We start from the raw sequence: 22,002 nt of genomic DNA on the forward strand, positions 1-22,002 counted from the left end.
AGTTTTAAATATGGCCACTAGATGTTGCCAAAGCCAGGCTCCACTTACAAATCACCCACTGTAGCTGTATTTGTCTACTACCATTGATCAACCGAAAAAATTGAGAGCCAGAAATAACGTTCACAAGGCAATCTATGGTTCATTTTACGCTGTATTATTAAGCGCAAGTGTGAACAATCGTTGATTTGACTTCTAGAAGGGTAACTTTACAACTCTTTCACAATGTCTAAAAAATTGGCCAAAGTCAAATACGCATTTGCAAATGTTTTAAACCGCTCGTCTCGACATGGCAATTTTTGGAAACGCCTAAACCTACCTTTGAAAAAATAAGTAAAATGCAATGTATAGTTTTTCAGATTGTGATCAAATTTGGCAAGGTTCCAGGTAAGGCTTCAAGCATTGTCTCACCGGTTTTCCAGCTAAGATGCCCATGCAACACTCATCTCCAGGCATTTGATTCCCAAAAGTATTCTATTTCTGTGTTTTCCAACTCATGACTCGATGTTAGTAGCGCTTGCAGTGATCATTTCAGTTTGGGATAACACTTGAGATTCTTACCAAAATCGTCCATATTTTCCAAAAACAATATTCATTTTACATCGGGTACGTCTTGCATTGGGATTTTAGGCCAATTTTACACTAACGTTATGGGGTTAAAGCAGTTTTAGGTCCTTTCTATGATATATATGAAATTTTGCAGAATAGTTTCCATTTTCATAAAAATACAATATATACTTTTAAATCATTAAATCAATCATTTCAATTTGTTTTTGTTTGATTAATTGTATCTCTTTCCCAAATAATATTAACTTGAGTAGAAATTAATTCGAGTGTACTGTAGTTTTGATATTTCTTTTTTTTTTTTTTTTTTTTTGGGCTACTCAGGTGTTCTTACGGGGCTGCTTGGTGCCCGCAAACACTACTTTGGAAATCCCTGATGTAAACATTAGTCAAAGTCCGGCTAGTGGCTAATAAAAACTTGCAAAAGAACTGAATAGCACATATAAAACTACCTATTTATGAAATAAAACTGCTAAACTCGTAAGTCAGCTATGTGTTGTAAGCATGTAAATAGTAGCCAAAGTTTGGCTAGTGGCTAACAAAAACGATGACACCTTTTGAGGAAATGTGACGATGGGTTTCAATAGAGTATGCATTTATTTCCTTCCTGTGTGCAAACATCAAAAATAAGCATCAGCGTTCTACACAAACCCACCCCGAGTGAAAGCTAGCTTCATTGGGCTCGCCTCTGTTTAAGACATGACATCATCAAAACCTCGTTCTTTCAGCCAAAATAAAAAAAAATGCACATTTGCTTATTTTCGGCAGAACGTTCTCGGTGACAAATATGCGATGCATCCCTATCCTATTGCTGTTATTTCTCCGTAGTTGGTGGTGAGCATAGCTGAAGATCTCCTTCGGACCGCGGCTCAGAACAGTCGCCTTTCCCTGCAGCGAACGCAAGCTGGATGGTTGCTGCTGGGCGCCCTCATGACTTTGGGTAAGTTCCTCACAAATGTTTCCTCAACTGAGTTTTGTGAACTCTCTTCTCTCTGGTGAACCTAATATTGTATGCTTTTTATGCAAAGGACCATCACTGGTCCGTTATCACCTTCCCAAGATGCTCCTGCTGTGGAGGAATGTGTTTCCTCGGTCTCAAAAGGAACTGGAGGCTGAAAAGGCCAGGGGGGATTCTTTTACCTGGCAGGTCACGCTCGAAGGCAGAGCTGGAGCACTATGCGGTAGGTTTCTCAGATTGTGATCAAATTTGACCTGGGAACGGGTAAGGTTTCGAGCTATTGTCTCACCTGTCTTCAAGCTAAGATGCCCATGTTACAATCAATTGCAAATTAAGGGTTTAATATTGAGTTGTTTTTTGTTGTTGTTGTTGTTTTTTTAGCCATGCGTAGTTTTGTGGCTCATTGCCCGGAGCTCCTCACAGAGGATGTCATTCGGAGGCTGATGACACCAATCGAATGTGCCATGACGATGATTTCTCAGTAAGTCTGTTGCAAAATACGAGCGTACTGATTTTCTTTCGTTGTTTGCCATGATGATATTTTCCTCCTTTAGTGTCCCCGCTATCATCAAAGTTCACGGTGCGCATCTGAAAGCGAGCGCAGCAATGGTGAGACTCAGGCTCTACGACATTTTGGCCCTCTTGCCTCCTAAAACATACGAGGGTAAGATGATTCTGATCTCACCGTCATCTTAAACTTAAACAATCGCACTAATAGAAGAAAGTCTCATCCTGAATTTATGCCCGAGCAGAAATCATTTCTATAAATATTTTTGAAGCACATTGTGTAATGATTTAAGGCTGATTTATTATATGTTCTGATTTTTTTTCATTTGGGGGAATTAAAGTAACTTTTCTTTCCAGCCACCTGGTGATTTTTGTGAGATTTTTTTGTTTATAACCACTAAACCAAGGGTCAGCAAAATGTTTGAAGCCTACTGATTAACACCTAAATTAAGGCTCAATCACAAGACTTAATGAGGGGACAAAGATTGTCCCATTCCTCTCCAAATTGTAGGGGAAGGGGTAGGAGTAATGGACACACAATTGCACTTAACTGGCGGCATCATTGTTTATTTTGCAAGTTAAACAATAATGTATTGTTGTAACTAGTTCTAATGTTATTTTAAGTTGAGTAAAGTTAAAAAAAAGAATGATATTGGTAACCCCAAGGCTAAATTATTTTGCATTAACTGCTAAAGTAATGCTAGCAACTGAAGCGGAGCTAGCTGCCAAAGGGATGCTATTTGCTAATACGGCTACACGTAAGTGGTTGTTTCCATAATACTACCATTAGTAGTTAAGGTTTGTGACTCTGGCATTATTTGCTAAACTTTTAGCATTAACAGCTACAGTGATGCTAGCAACTAAAGCTAAACAATGTTATGCGCTAATGTTAGGAATTGTTTCCACAATTCTGGCATTAGTGGTTAATGTTGGTTACACTTACCTGCCAATATTTTGTATATACTGGCATTAGCTGCTACAATTCTTAGCATTACCACAGAGGCAATGCTGTTCAGGGAGCTAGCAGATGCTTTAGCAAAGATACGTGCCAAATCTAGGCCGCAAACTGCCAGAATGGCTTCATGTTGGTAACTGCACTAACCATACATCAGTTCGGAGAAAAAGAAGAAGATATAATGGGAATTTTTTTTTCAATCGCGACACAGATTTCAGGGCTATTTTTAGTATTCATTTTTTTACATCTCATTGTATATGCTGGTGGTGATGTGAGTTTTCAGTATTGCATTGGCAACTCTACATCATCCTTTCGTATTTCATCGTTCCCAGGTGCTGCTTAATCTTAATCAGTACATAATGACATTTCTTACGATAAAAAATGAACACTTCTAAAATGTTTTCCTATATTTTGTGCTCTTGCAGGCAGCTTCAACGCCCTCCTCAGGGAGTTAGTGGCAGAATTCACCCTGACGGACAACTCCTCCAATACCACAACTTCCTTATTGCGCTCTCTCTGTCACTACGACGACAGCGTGCTCATGGGATCCTGGCTGCAGGAAACTGACCACAAGTCCATCGAGGACCAGGTAAGATCATTTGCAACTCAAAGAAATTCCTATACTGTATTTTCTGGACTAAAGGGCACACCTTCATACCCCGAATTGGCCTGAAATTTAAAGGTGAGCTTTATAGTCCCGTGCGCCTTATATCAGGGTTCCCGCGGTTCCTTGAAAAGTCTTAAAAGGCATTGAATTCATTATTCTAAAAAGATTTAGAATTCTAAAAAGATTTGCACAATCATCTAATTAATATTAATGATTAATATTAACATGTCTGAATCTAATTTTTAAAAGTCTTGAAAACGTGAACAAATAATTATAATTCATATTTGTTTGAACTAAAAAGATGGAGTAACTATTATCAATTGGCTTTTGGAATAATTCACCGATTCTCTTCCATGGCAACATGATGTGACCACAATAATGGAACTATCAAAACGGGGATCTGGTCTCAGTCGGGCCTTTCGGAGCAGATGCATGACTTGGGTCTACCCACAATACACATAGCAACTTGGGACAGAGACCTTAACTTTGGACTATGCCCAGAAAGTGTGCATTTCGAGTTTTTCGCCATGGCTTAAAGCTGTGCCAGATCATGTTTAAAGAATTTATTGTGTGCAAGAAATAGTTGTGTTTTTTGGTAGACTTGGTCCTAAATTTGATTTCAAAAGGAATTAAAAAGTCTTAAAAAGTCTGGAATTCAACTTGCTTTAAGCCGGAGGAACGCTGTATATACCGGAAATTACGGTGGATACAATTGGAAATGCACAATCAATATTTACTGATCCTGCAGACAGTAACTGTTCTGCCTTTCCGCCGACTTTCGAATGCTCATTGTGAATACTTTTTTGTTGTTGGATGCTGGTTACCAGCTGTCGATCTGGCAAAAAAGGGGAGACTTTGGAGTAAGGACAGCACAATAACCATTTACGAAAGAATCAATTATTTTCAGTGGAGCAGCCCCATGTTGTAATGTAAATTTATGTTCACTGAAATCAATTATTTGAATTTGAATGTATTTCTTTTTATGCAACCCTAGCTCCCACTGTAGTTTTAAATCGATGCGACTAATAGTCCAGTGCGCTTTATATATGAAAGATATATCACAAAAGACTATTTTTTTGGGTCAGTTTTTCATTTCATTTTGATAATGTGTTCTAAACGTGTTTTGTCTTCAAAGCTGCAGCCCAATAGCGCATCCGGCAGCGGCGCTTTAGAGCACGATCCTTCCTCCATATATCTGCGAGTACCTGTAGGTGAAGCCATTCCAGGTCCGCTCCCCTTAGGAGTATCCGTCATCGATGCCTCCGTGGCTCTCTTTGGGGTCGTTTTCCCTCACGTGTCTTTCAAGCACAGGTGAGCTAGTTTAGTTTTTAGCCAAACCGGTCAAAAAAATAGTTAAAATATGAATTCTTATCAATACGATCCAGGTTGCAGATGCTGGACCATTTTGCAGAATGCATCAAGCAAGCGAAAGGAGTTCGGCAGCAGGCTGTACAACTCAACATTTTCACGGCTGTGTTGAGTGCTCTCAAGGTGAGAATCGATCAATGGGATCATTTACATGCAGGCAATAATCTGATTGGAAACAGACTTCCGTAATTATATTATGATAATGTGTAGCCTTGCACAATCATCTAATTAAGGTTTTAGTCCGACCGCAACTATTCTGATTGCAATAGTCGAGTTAGTCCTTTCATTTTCTAATGACTCTTGCATGTATACTCATTCGGGTCATCCAATTGCTTTTACATATGTGCATTTCCTGTGATTCTAGATATTTGGTATACCAATGCACTCTGGGACTTGATACACACAACCTCCATAACTCAAACCTCATGTGTAATGGTAGATTTCTCAAAGACATTTATGTTTTATTTTCTTCCCCCATGGCGAAAATACCACCGTTTTATCCATGTTTATGTAGTGTGAGCATTTCTTTTTGGCTAGCCACGTACAAGCACGTCTTGTAAATACACACGATGCGGCAATGGAGCTTACTTATGGAGCAAAAAAGCACGGTACTTGGTGAATGAAAGAGTCCTTTATTCATTCTCAAATTCAATGCACAAACCCAACGTTGCTCCCATTTGTAATCAGGTTACTTACAAACGCCATGGCAACTGGTTTATTTGTTTGTCTAGGCAGGTAAATAATTGATTCTGATTTTTCCAGTAATCAACGATACGATCAATTATAATTGATCTATTATTAACAGTTTCGCTACTTCACAGAATTGCATGGTGCATTGTGTTCTGCATTCTGACATTGTGATTGGATAAAAAGTTTCTTATTTATTATTATTTCCCATAACCCCTTGAGTCGTAGAGACGCCTTTTCCTGCGGTGTGTCTTGGGCAGGTACAGCCTGGTGGCGCCCATCCCTCTACAAATGTTCCCGCCCGGCTTCGAACCAGGAACCTTTCGCGTGTTAGGCGAATGTGCTTTAAAACCAAGACCAAAAAATGATTTCCTTCTTTTTTTTAAACAAATGCCTGAGCCTCTAAAAGGTGGATGTTCTAGGCCTGTGTTGATATTTTCAAAATATTGGATTTATTCATTTGGAGTAAAACGATAGTTTGGTAAACTTGATGGTATGTTCTTTATGCCAGATCAGGGATGGAGAACAAGTTTGACACAAAGAGCCTAAATTTTTAACTGTGAGAGTCTAAGAGCCACACCAAGCACTGACCGGCACTTACCTATACAGATGATTGGCAGTCCGTTATGTGTCAGGAGCAGCATAAAAACAACAAATCTGCCAAATTACTTTCAAAGTACTATTTTTTATTTGTTATTAACTCTGATGGATTCAAGTGTGTTTTAATAGGGAAAAAAACTAAACATGAAACGAGGCAAAGAGCCACAGTATATAAAAAATATTATGAGGCAAAGAGCCGCATTCTTATTGGCCAAGAGCTGCATGCGGCCCCTGTGCTAGAGTTATCTGAATAACACTCAATATGTTATGTCATTACTGATATTAAGAGGCATGTAGCGTTGTTGTTCCCTTATAAGTATTCATTTTTGGCTAGTACGATTTATAATCTAGGGCAGTTTATAATCCCAAAAGAACCATTGATTATTAATTATTTTATATTGCTGGTGGCACAAGGTGAAAAAACTGGCTGTGCTGAAACTTGTTTCATCAACTGGCCCCTGGAACCTTTTGTGATGGGATGTTTATTGCAACATGATTGAAAAGAAAAATGCACGAGAAATACAAATAATTGTATTCAAAAAAAAAACAATGTTTTTTACTTTACACATTTATCTCAGGATTACTGTAGTCTGCTTCTTATTGGATTATTACCTTAATGTAGATCGTCACTGTTTTGTTATGTTTTAAATCGGTCTTAATTTAAGATGAGAACAAAATCTTCCTCCGTCTGACTTGCAGGGTTTGGCCGAGAACAAGAGTACCCTGGGCCCAGAAGAGGTCCGCAAGTCCGCCCTAGCCCTGGTGATGGGGGCCCTGGACAACCCCAATCCCATTCTGCGTTGCGCTGCCGGCGAGGCCCTCGGTAGAATGGCTCAAGTTGTGGGAGAGGCCACTTTCATCGCAAGGATGGCACAGACCAGCTTTGACAAGTAAGCGTATTACCTGCTGAGTCAGGACAACACCAGTCAGGGAAAAAGGCGATCGATGCAGTGTGTGATGCAGGGTTTACTTGGTCCGCCATCCGTCCATTTTCTTCCACTTCCGGGTTTGGTTGTGGGGGCTGGATAGCCCAGACCTCCCTATCCCTATCCACATCATGAAATACTGTAATAAACAAAATCGCTGATATAAGTATTACATTTAATCAAATTTAGAACTCACTCGTTGATGTTGTCTGTTTACCCTTTAAAATAGTAGAGCATCGGCATTAAAACAATAGTTATTTTTTTTTATATAACTAGGATAATAAGGAGCAGATTATTTACCATGCTTTGTGAATGTGACTCGTTTGCTGTGTGTCATTGTCTTTCATAAAAATTGTATTTATGATTCAATACTTTTCAAGGGCACACATTCATTATAGATTTAGCTTCTTAATTTAGCTCTAAAAATGCTTCATATCATTACATTACAATTCTAAATGTACAATATTTTCTTCCGAAGTACCATGCCCCGGTGCTTCCTAGACTGTCAACTCACCATAGACTCACAGAATTCTATGCGAATCCTTGTAATCACGTGAGCTGAATCTGGAGATGAATCTTGTGATATTTTAGTATTGATTCTCTTCTGTTTGCAGGTTGAAGTCTGCACGTGATGTGGTGTCAAGGACGGGTCATTCTCTGGCTCTGGGCTGTCTGCATCGATACGTAGGAGGAATCGGCTCCGGTCAGCACTTAAAGACCAGCGTTAGTATTCTACTGGCGCTGGCCCAGGATGGATCCTCTCATGAGGTCCAGGTGGGATATGCAAATAATCACTGAGGACTTTTGATATATCTATACTCAAGATTAGGATGTCATGACTCCTTTTTTTCTGTAGACATGGGCTCTCCACTCTTTGGCTCTCATCGTGGACTCAAGTGGTCCTATGTACAGAGGCTACGTGGAACCCACCTTGTCTTTAGTTCTCACCTTGCTCCTCACGGTGCCCCCATCTCACACCGAGGTGCATCAGTGTTTGGGACGCTGCTTGGGAGCTCTCATTACCACTGTAGGACCAGAATTACAAGGTCAAATTTGATTGACTCAGCTTCCTTTTCCAGCAGGTGGAAGCATGGCCGAAATGTTCACACTGAGGTTATTTCTCGCAGGAAACGGCGCCACCATTTCCACCATCCGCTCGTCTTGCCTGGTGGGCTGCGCCATCATGCAAGATCACTCGGACTCGCTGGTGCAGGCGGCGGCCATTTCGTGTCTGCAGCAGTTGCACATGTTCGCCCCTCGACACGTCAACCTCTCCAGCTTGGTGCCCTGTCTTTGTGTAAGAACCATATTGGCATCGTGTTCTACTCCTACATGTTTAGTGTGGCAGGGTCACATGAGGTCTAAACATTTGGCAGTCGGGGTTCCAATACTGAATGTCAAACATGCCTTGCCCAAAAACAATATATCTCAACTATCATTATCTTAGCTGTACACATGAGTAGCTTTAATGAATACAAATAAATATATAAATGTCCTCAATATGGCACACGGGAAGCAAATTTACCAGGAGGAATGAAAAAAAAATGGATTTAATGTGTTTTTTTCATCTGCCGATACACTCTCAAATGTGATACCTGCCTCAGCGATACATGAGGAAAAAAAAGATGATGAAGGCCTATCCATTTTTCTCCTATCGCAACTGCCATTCCGAATTGATGTATATTTATTTTGGGGCACGTTTAAAAATGTTTTTGCACTTTTTGTTATTGTAAACATTCTGCACAATATAAAAAAATGAAGATGAGTATTTTTGCGGCAATTATAAAAAAATATAAATGCAGAGATGTATATGTACATGTACTTTTTCATTTTATATTTGTAATTTAATCAAATTGCTTTTGAAACACTCTTGAGTTAAATCAAGGTAATGTATTATAATCGCCTTTTTAAGCTCTTAATTGAATATTATCCATTTACAAATTTAGAAATGTTGTAAGGCCTGCACAGACAAAGTTAATTGCATAAAATGTGATTATACACTTATTCAATAAAATGTTGGTACAGAAAGATTCTTTAAAAACAGGGGGGTTGAAATTTCATTGCGCTTGAGGGTCATTCTGAAAAAGGGATTTGAAATAAAGAATTTGATATTCTACATTAAAAATGGAAAGAAAAAAACAGAGTTCATATCTGAAAATTAATAAAATACACAAAATAGCAAGTCCATCAAAATGTAGTTTGCAATTTGAATGTTGGTCTTGAACAAATGTATGCTCTTTTTTAAAATATATATCTTTTTTATGGGAGGGAAGTCACAGGAAGGGGGCACTGGGGACAAGAGTTACACCAAATCCATATGGTATCTATTAGTAATATTTGGGGTGTGCGCCACCAGGCTGTACTTGCCCAAGACACACCACAAGAAAACGGTGCCCCTACGGCCCTAGTGGTTAAGGATTCCACCCCACCACCTCCCATATAACATTTTATTTATTTATTGTGATATTGCTTTTGCATTTATTTGCTTGTTTGCAGCACACCTTATTGCTCAGAATATTATCTAATGGAATAGAATAGAATAGAATTGCTCTAATTGTCATTGAAATCAACGTTGTGAAACATTGCAAGCAGCCAGGTTAGACATGGCACTCCAGGCTAAAGCATGTCATTTAAAGACTTTGAAGGGAATAGAAAATATAAAAGACAGGATGAATAGGCACAAAAAGTAATTTACACGTAGTGCGCGGAAAAAACTGGCTTAAGTTATAATAATGATAATGCAATAAGGAAGAATACAGCCGCTGCCCTACTTGCAAAGAAGTTGAATATATTGGTAAGTTGCTTCAGTGCTATATTTTTATGAGGTTTATAGAAGTATGTTTAAGGCTTGTATGAGTAACCTGTATTGTTTTGTACAAAAAAAATACATTTCGTAAAACAATAAGCTCGATAAAGATAAATAAAGTTAGGTGGAACTTACTTTTGGAAGCTATGCTGCAAGTGGGCCTCCTCTGTGGTAAAAGAGTGGCCGAAAAAAAGCGATCTAACCATTTTCTCAACCGCATCAAGCTTTCTTATTCCATTTTCGTTCCAAAAGAAACGGGTCGCCTCTTCTTTTCACTTTACACCAACCATTATGAATGGACGCACGAGATATTAAACAATAAAACTGTTCTTAGCGCGTGGAGAGAGTATAGACATTGATCGTATGGAATGTTTACACACAAACTAGTTTTTTCGAGTGGCTGCTGGGTGAGCTCTCACAGCGCCACACACCGGTAGTGGCGGAAAGAAGCACTACAGTAATGTCCTGCACTCTGAAAAAGGTGCACACGATACAAAATCTAACTTACAGCAATGTCCGGATATTTTTCCACATCCCGAAAAAAATGCTCGTATCTATCTTTTATCGTAAGTCGAATGGTCGTGAGTAGGGGAGCGTCTGTAATGCATTGAAACTAGAGTGCAATGAAATAAAATAGAACAGAACAGAGCAGAATGGCCATTATTGTCATTATACAGTACTGTACTTTATGAAAAGTATATTTAATACTGGAGGTACGGTGAGTCAGACAAAGGGAAACCAGGGACAGGGATGGCACATTTACGTTTTCTTTACCATTTTATGTATAGGATCTGTATATTTTGAGCATTTTATGTTTTGCTGGCTGGATTAAAAGGCCTGAGGGCCCACAGGCTGTAGTTTCTCCACTCCTGGTTGACCGGTTTTTCCATTCCTCAGGTGCACCTATGCAGCTCCCACCTGTTACTCCGCCGCGCCGCAGTGGCCTGCCTGAGACAACTGGCCCAACGAGAAGCCTCGGAGGTTTGCGAGTACGCCACCAGCCTGGCCAAGAAAGCGGGAAACGGAAAAGAGGCCGCAATAAGTGAGCGCGCCCGACACGTGAAAAAAGGCCCCCGAATTTCTCACGAGACGCCCGTCGCTCCTCTTTGTTGCCAGATCTCAACATCACGGAAACGGGTCTGGAGGGGGCGCTCTTCGGCATGCTGGATCACGAAACCGACAGGAAGCTGTGTTCGGATATTCACGACACCTTGGGACACATGCTGTCCTCGCTCGCCGTGGACAAGCTCTCTCATTGGCTCAAACTTTGCAAGGACGTCCTTGCCGCCACCACAGGTGAGAGAGGAAAAGAGACGCTTTTATTTTATAGGACGAAATCGAAGTAGGGCAGTGGTCTCGGACTCAATTGAGTCGGGGGCCGACGAAGCCAGGGCCCGGGTGAGGTTGGGCCGGGTGGGCTTTGCAGCGAAAACATTCTGCTGTTCTTCAAGGGAAAGGGTTTTATATTTGTCCACTAGATGTTGCTGTCATGTACAGGTCAACCAAAGAGGAAGACTACAAATTACTATGAACGAAAGTTACATTTTTACCCAACCTTTCTCAATGAAGGACAAAAAACAAGTGAAAATATGAATTAAATAATAATTAATATAATTTAAAGAAAATAAATAAAAAATAGGGAAGAAGAAGAAATGATAAAAAAGGGCAAAAAAGAAAACCGGGAAAATAAAGCAAAAAGAGGAAAATTGTAAAAAAAATGAAAGAAAGAAAATAAAGAGAAATGAAATAAGTCACTTTCTCTTTTTAATTTTTATATATTTATTTTTTAATTTGTTTTTATTTTGCTTTCCCTGTTTTCCTTGAGTTTTACTTTTTGTCTTTTTTTTTCATTTTTCTCTTCTTTTTTTCTCCTTTTTTAAAAATCTTTTTTTTCTTATTTCTCGTTTATTATTTATGCATTTTCACATGTAAATCTATGATCTGTGTTCAATTGTTTACCATGTTCCTGGGTATTCAATCCCCTTGATCAGCTGTGTTTTCATTTTATCCGGGAGATTTTTTTTGTTTTCGACTCTGTTTACAAACAACAAAATCGGTATATCAATGTAATGTTATATTCATAAAATGATCAAATAAATAAATACGACAAAAAATAATTATTCAAATGAATTTGAATGAAATTAAGGCAATAGTAATCATATTTAAATATAATATATATAACTGTGAAATAAAAAAAATAAAATGAAAATAATTGATTATTTAGATAAAAACAATACAAAAATACATATAATGTATATTGAATAACTTCACTAACAATAAGCTATGAAAAACAATAATTATCATAGAATTCAAAAATTGCAACAATATGTTGAAAAAATAAATACATATAAAATGAAATGAATACATATTGAGAAAATACTTTTAAATATGTGTATCAGTATTTAATTGAAATATCTTGAAATGAAATAAATTCATATCATATAAAAAAACAATTATTTAGATAAACACATATCAAATGAACATAACATTTTGAATACATAAATAAATATGGAATGTATAAATCATTTTAATAATCATAATTGAAATAAATACATGTTTTCAAAATTTGTTTTTAATAAATATATATGAATATAAAATTCACCTTATGATTGAAAACATTTAAATAAATGAATAGAGAACTATTACAATAAATTGTATACATATTTATAATATGATAAAACGTGAATTATTAGGAATGTTTATTTCTATTCATGGTAAATGCAACAGGGTCATAAGTGAAACGAGTAGCTAATCACACGTCCTGGTCAAACACAGGCCAGGGGGGGCAGGAGTAAAATAAAAATCTCCTTCCTCAGGTGACTCCAGAAGTGAAACTTCTTTCCATTTTGTTCCCCGTCAGACGTGGGAGGAGCCGTCACGTTCGAAGTGGAAAAAGACGAAGACGCCGAGAAAAAAGAGGAAATGGACGACGACATCATGTTTAGCGGTTTAGGCGAAGAGGACAAAGCCAAGCCCTCGGTGGCCCCTCGCTGGCTCACCCGAGTCTTTGCCGCCGACTGCTTGTGTCGCGTTATCCTGCTTTGCGAAAACGCCAGCCCGCCGCATTTCGATCTGGCGGCCGCTCGCCTCGCTCGGGCCAAGAACCCCAAAGGTAAAACCGGTCGCCTGCAAAACTCTTCTCTAAGGATCCCTGGTCCCTGAGGTTTTTTTTTTTATACCGATAACAGGAAAAAGTCTGAAAATGAATTGTATTCCTTATTTTTAAAATGCTACACTCAAAATTGGTCATGAATATCGCAGAGTTACGTTTTCCAATCAAAGTTTTACACCGGACAAAAAGTTTAATGTAGCAGAAGCGTTATTTGGAATGAATAGTTATCTGTCAGTTTTGTCTGAGGATCCCTCAATTTCTGTAAACCTTTATCCTTTTTATGTGGTTAATACAGCATAAAGAGACTTTCCTTTTGAAATCAGATTTAAGACCAAGTCAATAAAAAAACACAATCAATATGAAATCAATCAAACAATCAATATACCGAAGCCATATCCCCTAGTTCAGACCTGGGCACTCTGGTCCTGGAGGGCCGCATGTTCTGCATGATTTTTGAGGTTTCTCTGATCCAATACAGCCGGTGATTCCAATCACCAGTATCGTTAACGAGCACTTGCTAGCTTGCTAACGAGGTTATAATTTGTATCACCTGAGTTAAAGAAGAGCAAACTTTAAAATCTGGCAGGACGTGCGGCCCTCCAGGACCGGAGTGCCCAGGTCTGCCCTAGTTGCTTGAGTCAAGAACACAATTTCACCAAACATTCATTCCTCTTCGCTCTTCCCAACTTGACACCGAACAGTTACCCCACAGCACAACAAGGGCTGCGTTGCTGTGCCATGCAACTCTTCATCAGCCCGACAGCATACACTGGTTTACCCCCTCCGCATCATATGCGTCCATATCAGTCATTCTTAAATATCCTTCCCCACTCACGTTTCCAACACGATGGAATCATAAACAAAACATCTACAATAAACAATTACAGGCAATTTTAAACAAATGTTCATTTAAAAAAACAAAACACATTTTGGTCCAGTTGAAATCTTTCCATCTGAAAAATGTAATACTTTCTAAGTTTTTAGTCATAGTAAATAATAAACTTTCAGATTGGATTCAAGATATTTTAATGCCAATTAAGGCCTTATTTTTCGAGAAATGAAGTCACTGCCTTTTAAGACTTTTCAAGTAGCCGCACAACTCTATTATTGTTTTTGTTTGTATCAATTGTGCGTGTTTTTTTGTCAACATGGTTTTAAATTTAATTTCAAAAGGCATTAAATAGTCTTGAATTGAACTCGCCTGAAGCTGTAGAAACCCTGGATAACTGGTAAAATCCTGCTTCTGGAGACAGACACTGATAATTCCTTTTAAGCGTAGAAAAATTCCATTTTTAACGAGTGTCTTTATTTTTGTTTACGATACAATAGAACTATGCAGCTCAGGCAAACAGTATCTCGATAGTTATCGTGAATCCCTAATATTTTCATGAAATTGTGTCCATCATCACCATTCAATGAACTCATGAGGAAATAAAAAATGGACTGGACCAGTGTTGTGAAATAAATTAACAAACTGCAATATATATAAATCTTATGGTATCTTTTAGAAAGTGATCTCTTAATATCTTCACCATGGTCTAGGACACATGTGTCAAGCATCCGGCCCGCGGGCCAAATTAGGCCCGCCAAATGTTTTGATAAAGCTAAGCAAGACGACGCTAAGAAAAGCACAAGAGAAAAAGGAGCTGCTGTTCTAAATAGGTCCACCGGATGTCGCCAAAGCCTGTTGCCACTAGCAAAGCAACTGGGGCTGTATTTTTTTTCTTTTTGTTTTTCTTTCTTCTTTTTCTCTTCCTCTCTTTCTTTCCCCCTTTGTTTCTCACTATCTTGCTCTCACTTTTTTTCTCACGTTTATGCTCTTTCTATCTCTTTCTTTTTTTGTCTTTCTTTCTCACCTTTTCTCCCTCTTACTCTATTTCACTCTTTGTTTCTTCTTACTTGCTCTCTTTGTCACTCTTTCCCTCTCTAATGCTCACTCTTTTTCTCTCGTCTCTTTCTCTAGGTTTCTTTCGTTCTTTATTTCTTTCTCTCTCTTTCTCTTAAATCTACTAGTGATTTTTTTTTCCTAGCATGCGGCCCCCCGCTTAAATGACTATGACACCCCCGGTCTAGGAGATCTGCTGGTGCTGCATTTGTCCGACCTCATTCGAATGGCGTTCATGGCTGCCACCGACCACAGCAACCAGTTGAGAATGGCCGGCTTGCAGGCCCTGGAAGACATCATCAAAAAGTTTGCCCGTGTCCCTGAGCCCGAGTTCCCGGGACACGTCATCCTGGAACAATACCAGGCCAATGTGAGTTTGTAGGAATGCATTTTTGCGGACCAAATTTGCAATATGTGGACCTTAAATGTCTTCGCTTTAGGTCGGAGCTGCACTGAGACCGGCTTTTTCACCTGATACACCGTCGGACATAACAGCCAAAGCCTGCCAGGTAGGAGATGTTTGGTTATTAATTGTTAAACCAAAGAAGAACTTTGATGAAGCTAAGCTCTTGAATTTGTGTGTCCGCAGGTGTGCAGCACTTGGATAGGCAGCGGCGTCGTCAGTGACCTCAACGATCTTCGGCGAGTCCACAATCTGCTGGTGTCCTCGCTGGACAAGGTCCAAGCCGGGAAGGGTCCGTCCAGTCAGCTTTACAGCGAGAGCGCCACCACCATGGAAAAGTTAGCCGTGCTGAAAGCCTGGGCAGAGGTAGCTCAACACTTTCAATTGTATATGGAATTCTCGTACAACATGAACACGTTCTAAAGGGAAATTGCCATATAGCATACAAACCTTTGCCAATGAGCTCTAAGGTCTCCATGATGATTAAAATACAAACGTCCAATGAGTTGTAGATGGGCCGGAAATAAATACATCTTATTTTATATTGTATAGTAAAAATGTCGTAAGACGAGGTTACCGTATCCCAGGTATTACTATATTTAATTGTATAGTAGTTGTAAAAAAAAAGGTTTCTACTTAGATGATGAATGAAAACTTTATTCGAACATTAAAATAAAAACAGAACAAAAACGATAACTCGACAACAAAAATAATGTTATATAATATGTTCGTAAAAGGGTAGTAAGAAGCAGATGCCCTACCTCTTCATCTTCCCCACCAAATACACCAATGATAATAAAAACAATAGTAATTGTATTAATAATAACAGTAACAATAGCAACAATAACAACAAAGTTAACCATAGTTGTAGACACACTATTCCCAATCTCTCATATCACTCATACCCCATTTTCTTCATCTCCGTATTCCGCCAGTAATGTTTTTTTTGTATTTAAATTTGAACACGTGAATAGTTGGACATTGTTTGATCTCGTCTTGTAAATTGTTTGACTCCGCACACAGACACACACCTACTTTTCCTGGTGGTTCTCACCTTTGGGATTATGAATTTACGACAGCCCCTTAAATTATAATTTCCCTCTTTCCGAATGAATCATTTTATGGATGTTTTCTGGCACTATGTTTCTGTTGACCTTAAATAGCAGTTGTGCAGTGAAAATTTTTACTAAATCATTTAATTTTAATAATTTGGACTGCAGGAATAAAATATGAGTATGGTCTCGATATCCTACCCTGTGTATAGTTCTTATTGCACGTTTTTGTAGGATAAAAAGGGATGTAGTCAACTTTTGTAATTATTGCCCCTTCATGAATTTTACCAATCACGGGTTATATTTGGAACTTAACCCCCACGATAAACAAAGGGTAATGTGTGTTCGCCATACAGGCCTGATCCCCGTGCTCTTGTGTTATTTCCTCCCTTTTTTAAAGTGCTCCCTCACTTCTCCTACATTAGCAACCACCACCACGTACAGTCAAAAAATCCAGGAACGTTTCCTCAATAAAACCAACACCAGGGATATGTGGAAAGGCATTCAGGCCATTACCAAATACAAGCCAACCACCGCCCCAGTGCAGGACACTAGCATGGACTTTCTGAATGACCTCAACAAATTCTTTGGAAGGTTCGAGGCACAAAACGGCACCACTGCAGCGAAAGCGGTTCCAAATCAGGACGAAAGAGCACTCCACCTGGACTCATCTGACGTGAGGAAGACCCTGAGAAGGGTCAACACAAGGAAGGCTCCAGGCCCGGACAACATTCCGGGGCGGGTACTTAGGGAGTGCGCCGATCAGCTGGCTTGTGTACTAACAGACATTTTCAACACCTCGCTAGACCAAGCCAAAGTACCATCATGCTTCAAATTTGCCAACATCATCCCAGTGCCAAAGAAACCCCAGATCTTATCATTCAACGATTACCGGCCCGTTGCACTGACTCCTATCATAATGAAGTGCTTTGAGAGACTGGTTAAAGAGCACATCACCTCCAGTCTCCCCTCCTCATTCGACCCCTTTCAGTTTGCCTACAGGACAAACCGCTCCACCAAGGATGCCATCTCCTCTGCGCTTCACCTGAGCCTGACACATCTAGAGGAGAAGAACACCCATGTGCGGATGCTGTTCCTGGACTTCAGTTCAGCATTCAACACCATCATCCCACAACATCTGGTAGACAAAATGAGACTCCTGGGTTTCAACACCCCCCTGCGGAACTGGCTGCTGGACTTCCTCTGTGACAGACCCCAATCAGTGCGGATAGGTCAGAACAGTTCAGATGTCATCTACCTCAGCACGGGTTCCCCCCAAGGCTGCGTCCTAAGCCCCTTGCTGTTCACCTTGATGACACACGACTGCGTCCCTAGGTCCGCCACAAACCACATCGTGAAATATGCTGACGACACAACAGTGGTGGGCCTCATCAGGGATGACAACGACCTGGCCTACAGAGAGGAGGTGGAGCAGTTGGTGGGCTGGTGCAGGGACAACAGCCTGGTCCTGAATGTTGACAAAACTAAAGAGATCATTGTCGACTTTAGGAAAAACCAGCCCAACCATGCCCCACTTTGCATCAACAACAAGGCTGTGGAGGTTGTCAGCAGTATCAAGTTCCTAGGGGTGCACATTACAAACAAACTCACCTGGTCCGTGAACACTGCATCACTGGTTAAGAGGGCACAGCAGCGCCTGTACTTCCTGCGGAGGATGAGGAGAGCCCACCTGCCCCCACCCTCCCTCATCACATTCTACAGGGGCACCATAGAGAGTATCCTGACCAGCTGTATCTCTGTGTGGTGTGGAGGCTGCAGCGCTACCGACTGGGGTAGTGTGAGGAGGGTAACGAGGACAGCAGAGAAAATAATCGGGACTACACTTCCCTCCATTCAGGACATTGGCCAGAAGCGCTGCCTATCCCATGCTAAGAACATTACCGGGGACCCATCTCACCCCCATCATGGACTGTTCACCCTGCTAGCCTCTGGGAAGAGGTACTGCAGTGTGCGGTGCAGGACCACCAGGCTACGCAATAGTCTAGTCCCCCTGGCCATTAGACTGTTAAATGGTCAATCTAACATATAGTTAACTTAAATCTAAACGGCTGCTAATCTGACTTTTTGCACTACTGGCAGTTTTTTATAGCTTGCCACTCCTTGCACATTGCTCTCTGCACTATTGTAATTACAGCGTTATTGTTACAGTGTTAATGTTACTGTGTACCTGACTTGTTAACCTGACTGCCCATTTTGCACATCTGGTTAGCTACTCTTCTTGCACTATCGGCACTATGGTAAAATACTATACGTAGCCAAAATACAATACAACTTTATTTATATCTGTACATTCAAGGAAACTGTGGGGGTCAGATGCATCGACATTTCGTTCTGTATACACGTGTACTAGAATGACAATAAAGTAGATCTGAATCTGAATCTGAATCTCACATTTTATTTTGCTCTTGTTTTTTTATGTACGATTACTATTTGAAAATGTTGCAAGTAATCAGGAAGATGCGTTTTACGGTACATAAAGCGTAGGGTTAATTTGGAGGATTTTTCGAGGTCAGGAACGGATTCATGGGCTTTCAGTTTTTCTTTATGGGGAAATATCGTTCAAGATACAAGAATTTCTAGATACGAGGTCGATCCGGGATTGAATGAATCTCGTAAGTAGAGAGGTCCCTGTATTTTTTGTACATCTTCATGTTTAGGATTTATATGCTGGTTGGATTAAAAAAGTATGGGCCTGAATAGATCCTTGACTTTACCATTCTTTATAAACCCTAACCAAATCTGAAACGGACGATGCTTAAATGCTGAGGTGCCGCTGTAAGCGCAGATTTACTTTTGTATTATCATGACCGTTGCCAACAGGTTTACGTGGTATCCATGAAGATCAAGAAAGAGGCGGAATCCAAGCCCGCAAAGCCGATCAGGAGCGGGGAGGAGGACGAAGACGATCCCGGCGCGGACGTGCTTCCGCCCGACAGCCTCATCACTTTAGTGCAGCCGGAATTACCTTCGCTCAGTCGGCTGTGGTTGGCCATGCTACGAGATTATGCCCTGCTCACGCTGCCGGCAGAGTTTTCCAGTCAGCTGCCTCCCGATGGTACGAAATAGCGCCACCAAATGTCGGAGATGTGCGCCGGTGTCTTCATTCTCGGGGTTCGCTCACTCAGGTGGAGCCTTTTACACTCCCGAGACCATCGACACGGCCAGGCTCCATTACAGGAACTCCTGGGCTCCGGTGCTGCACGCCGTGGCCTTGTGGCTCAGCAGCACCGGCTTTGGAGCTTGCGAAGACAAAGGGGACGTTTCTCCCGTTCTGTCCAAGGTTCCCGGAGGCGTCAAGACTTTTGAAGAGTCTGTCAAAGACAGGATGCACCTCATGTTGGGTAAAGATACATTAAGAGAGAGAATACAGTAGTAAGCATAGCCTAAGATGTTTTGTTTTTGGTTTACCAGGTGTCAGTATCGAGTTTCTTTGCTTTCCCCGACCCGAGGAACCCATTGAGCACGTCATGTCCTGCCTGCAAGCCTTGTCCACTTTGCTGGAGTCTCCCTGTGCAAAGGCCCACATTGCAGAAGACCAGGTAAGGCGCTTAAATGCACAATATTGCAAGTACTCCCATGATGTCGAGCAGGGCTCTCCAACCTGGTGCCCTGGAAGGACAGCTGAGGTGCCCGCAGACCTCTTTCTGATAATAGCTCACCAGTGCTAAGTCATTTTGAATTTCGAGTAAAATTATTTTTTTATTGGTTGTCCGAGTCTCTTTAACCCTATTTTTTAATGATTAACCTGGTAATATTTATATCATAGAAATGATTTAATAAGTTGTTATTTTAGAAATTCAACTAAATAAAAACTATATAAGGGTGAGTAAGAAAGCACTGCAAATAATGTAAACTTTGGATTTAGATAGACAATGCGCAAATACGCAATGTATTTAGCAAGATACTCAAGCTGATCAATATGACAGATGGGTATGAACTGTCTGTTCCAATTGAAAATGCTTCATAAGCAGGGAAGATGGTAATTAGAGAGCAGTAGTGACATATTTCGAAACTTTTTGGTGAGCAACCATCTGGATGGGCATGTGAAGGGAAAGACGGAACCTAAAAAGGTATGAAGAGTATAAATGATAGATTTTTTTAGCTACATTTCTCAGTCTAGGGCAGATATTAATTAGATAGCTATGGAGATATAGAACGAAAATTAAAAAATACCGGGGTTGATTTTAGCTTACTGGGTATGTAGGTGAAGAGAAATGATTTACTAAAGATGCATGAAAATATAAAGGAAATACATTTTGCCCAGATGGGCATGTAAGATATGTAATCAACAAGGCTAAGTGTGAAGCACATTGTAAAGCGCTTTGGGAGCTCTTCATTGACTTGAAAAGCGCTATAGAAATGCAGACCATTTACCATTTATTCAAGTATTGCTGATTATTTTTAAGCAATTAATAGAGTAAAATCTTTTTGTGCTATAACCAAATGTATGCATCAATCTTTTTATTGATTTATTCTACAGTAAATACAACAAACTCTATTCTAATTTATAATTTTTATAAAGGGAATGATCAAAAATGTGCTGTTTTATTACCCATCTATCTGGCTACCTTTTAGCTGCAATACGTTGTTGAAGACAATTGGCAGAAATCATGTCCGTTTGTAGCAGGCCATTGACACAAAAAGATGGTAGATCATAGGTAGGAACGGCTCAAAATAGCACAAAGTATTTGCTCGCAGCAGGATAAAGACTTTATTTTAATCTTTAAAGTCCTTTTTGTGATCGGCGCTCGATTTATTTCTTTGCAAGTCATGGAAAATTTGAAATAGTGGCCTTGAAAGTGCTTTAAAAGTGCTCTAAAAAGGTGTACGAACCCTGTCAAAATCCGACTTATTATCCCAATCGGACTATTGCCCGCATGTCAATAAACTTGAGTCCGTTTCTATTTGTTTTTGAGCGTTGGTATAGCAAAAGATGCGAAAATCGGCAGGCCGATTCTTCAAGTGAATCGTTTGAGTGCAAACATCTCGTGAACGCGACACAAGCGTGCCAATGTTGATTTTACAAGGTGACAAAGATCACCTTCATATGACAGACCTAACCAAGTAAGTTTATTTTGAGTTCACAAAGTCAAAGTGTGTCATAAAGTCTTCCTTTTCTCCTAGCTTTTGGCAGTGGAGCTCCTGAACGTTCTCCACCGACTATTGCTGACCCGCGACCCTCCTGCAGTCCAGCTGCAGGTGACCGCCGTCGTGCAGGAGACCATAAGGGCTGCCCTGAACCACCTCCGGCAAAAGAATCAAGGTCATAAGCTTACATTTCAACAAATTGCTGTATGACAGGCTTCGTTTTCATAAGTTGTGCGTTTAGCACCAAAACCCAGACTTTTTCACCACCCTGCTGCCCGTAACATCTCAAAGACCTTTTCCATGCACAACATGACTCTGGTTTTACCACGACTCTACTACAAATATACTACAAAACTGAATATGAAAAGTAGTTCTTAAAAACAGAAACCTAATGTATGGTTTACCTTTTTTCTGGAAAAAAAAAAGTCTAAAATACTACCACATTAATACTACGGATACTACAGGG

The 22,002-nt window shown here is 40.1% G+C and overlaps 1 protein-coding gene across 1 annotated transcript in view; it reads left to right on the forward strand.

Moving 5' to 3' along the window:
• Nucleotides 1-22,002, forward strand: part of heatr5b (HEAT repeat containing 5B) — a 41,516-nt gene that overhangs the window by 9,904 nt on the left and 9,610 nt on the right. Inside the window, exons 10-30 of the mRNA XM_088351038.1 lie at nt 1,390-1,501; nt 1,590-1,742; nt 1,901-2,000; nt 2,074-2,183; nt 3,407-3,570; nt 4,724-4,899; nt 4,974-5,079; nt 6,943-7,133; nt 7,784-7,943; nt 8,026-8,215; nt 8,297-8,466; nt 10,873-11,017; nt 11,092-11,271; nt 12,836-13,087; nt 15,161-15,342; nt 15,413-15,481; nt 15,562-15,741; nt 19,269-19,503; nt 19,574-19,789; nt 19,860-19,987; nt 21,573-21,711. Of these exons, the coding sequence (XP_088207164.1) occupies nt 1,390-1,501; nt 1,590-1,742; nt 1,901-2,000; nt 2,074-2,183; nt 3,407-3,570; nt 4,724-4,899; nt 4,974-5,079; nt 6,943-7,133; nt 7,784-7,943; nt 8,026-8,215; nt 8,297-8,466; nt 10,873-11,017; nt 11,092-11,271; nt 12,836-13,087; nt 15,161-15,342; nt 15,413-15,481; nt 15,562-15,741; nt 19,269-19,503; nt 19,574-19,789; nt 19,860-19,987; nt 21,573-21,711 (3,358 nt within the window). The remainder of the gene's footprint in view (nt 1-1,389; nt 1,502-1,589; nt 1,743-1,900; nt 2,001-2,073; nt 2,184-3,406; nt 3,571-4,723; nt 4,900-4,973; nt 5,080-6,942; nt 7,134-7,783; nt 7,944-8,025; nt 8,216-8,296; nt 8,467-10,872; nt 11,018-11,091; nt 11,272-12,835; nt 13,088-15,160; nt 15,343-15,412; nt 15,482-15,561; nt 15,742-19,268; nt 19,504-19,573; nt 19,790-19,859; nt 19,988-21,572; nt 21,712-22,002) is intronic.

The sequence above is a fragment of the Urocampus carinirostris genome, chromosome 13 (genome assembly GCF_059441175.1).
Source record: "Urocampus carinirostris isolate Australia breed hairy pipefish chromosome 13, RoL_Ucar_1.0, whole genome shotgun sequence".
NCBI lineage: Eukaryota > Metazoa > Chordata > Actinopteri > Syngnathiformes > Syngnathidae > Urocampus > Urocampus carinirostris.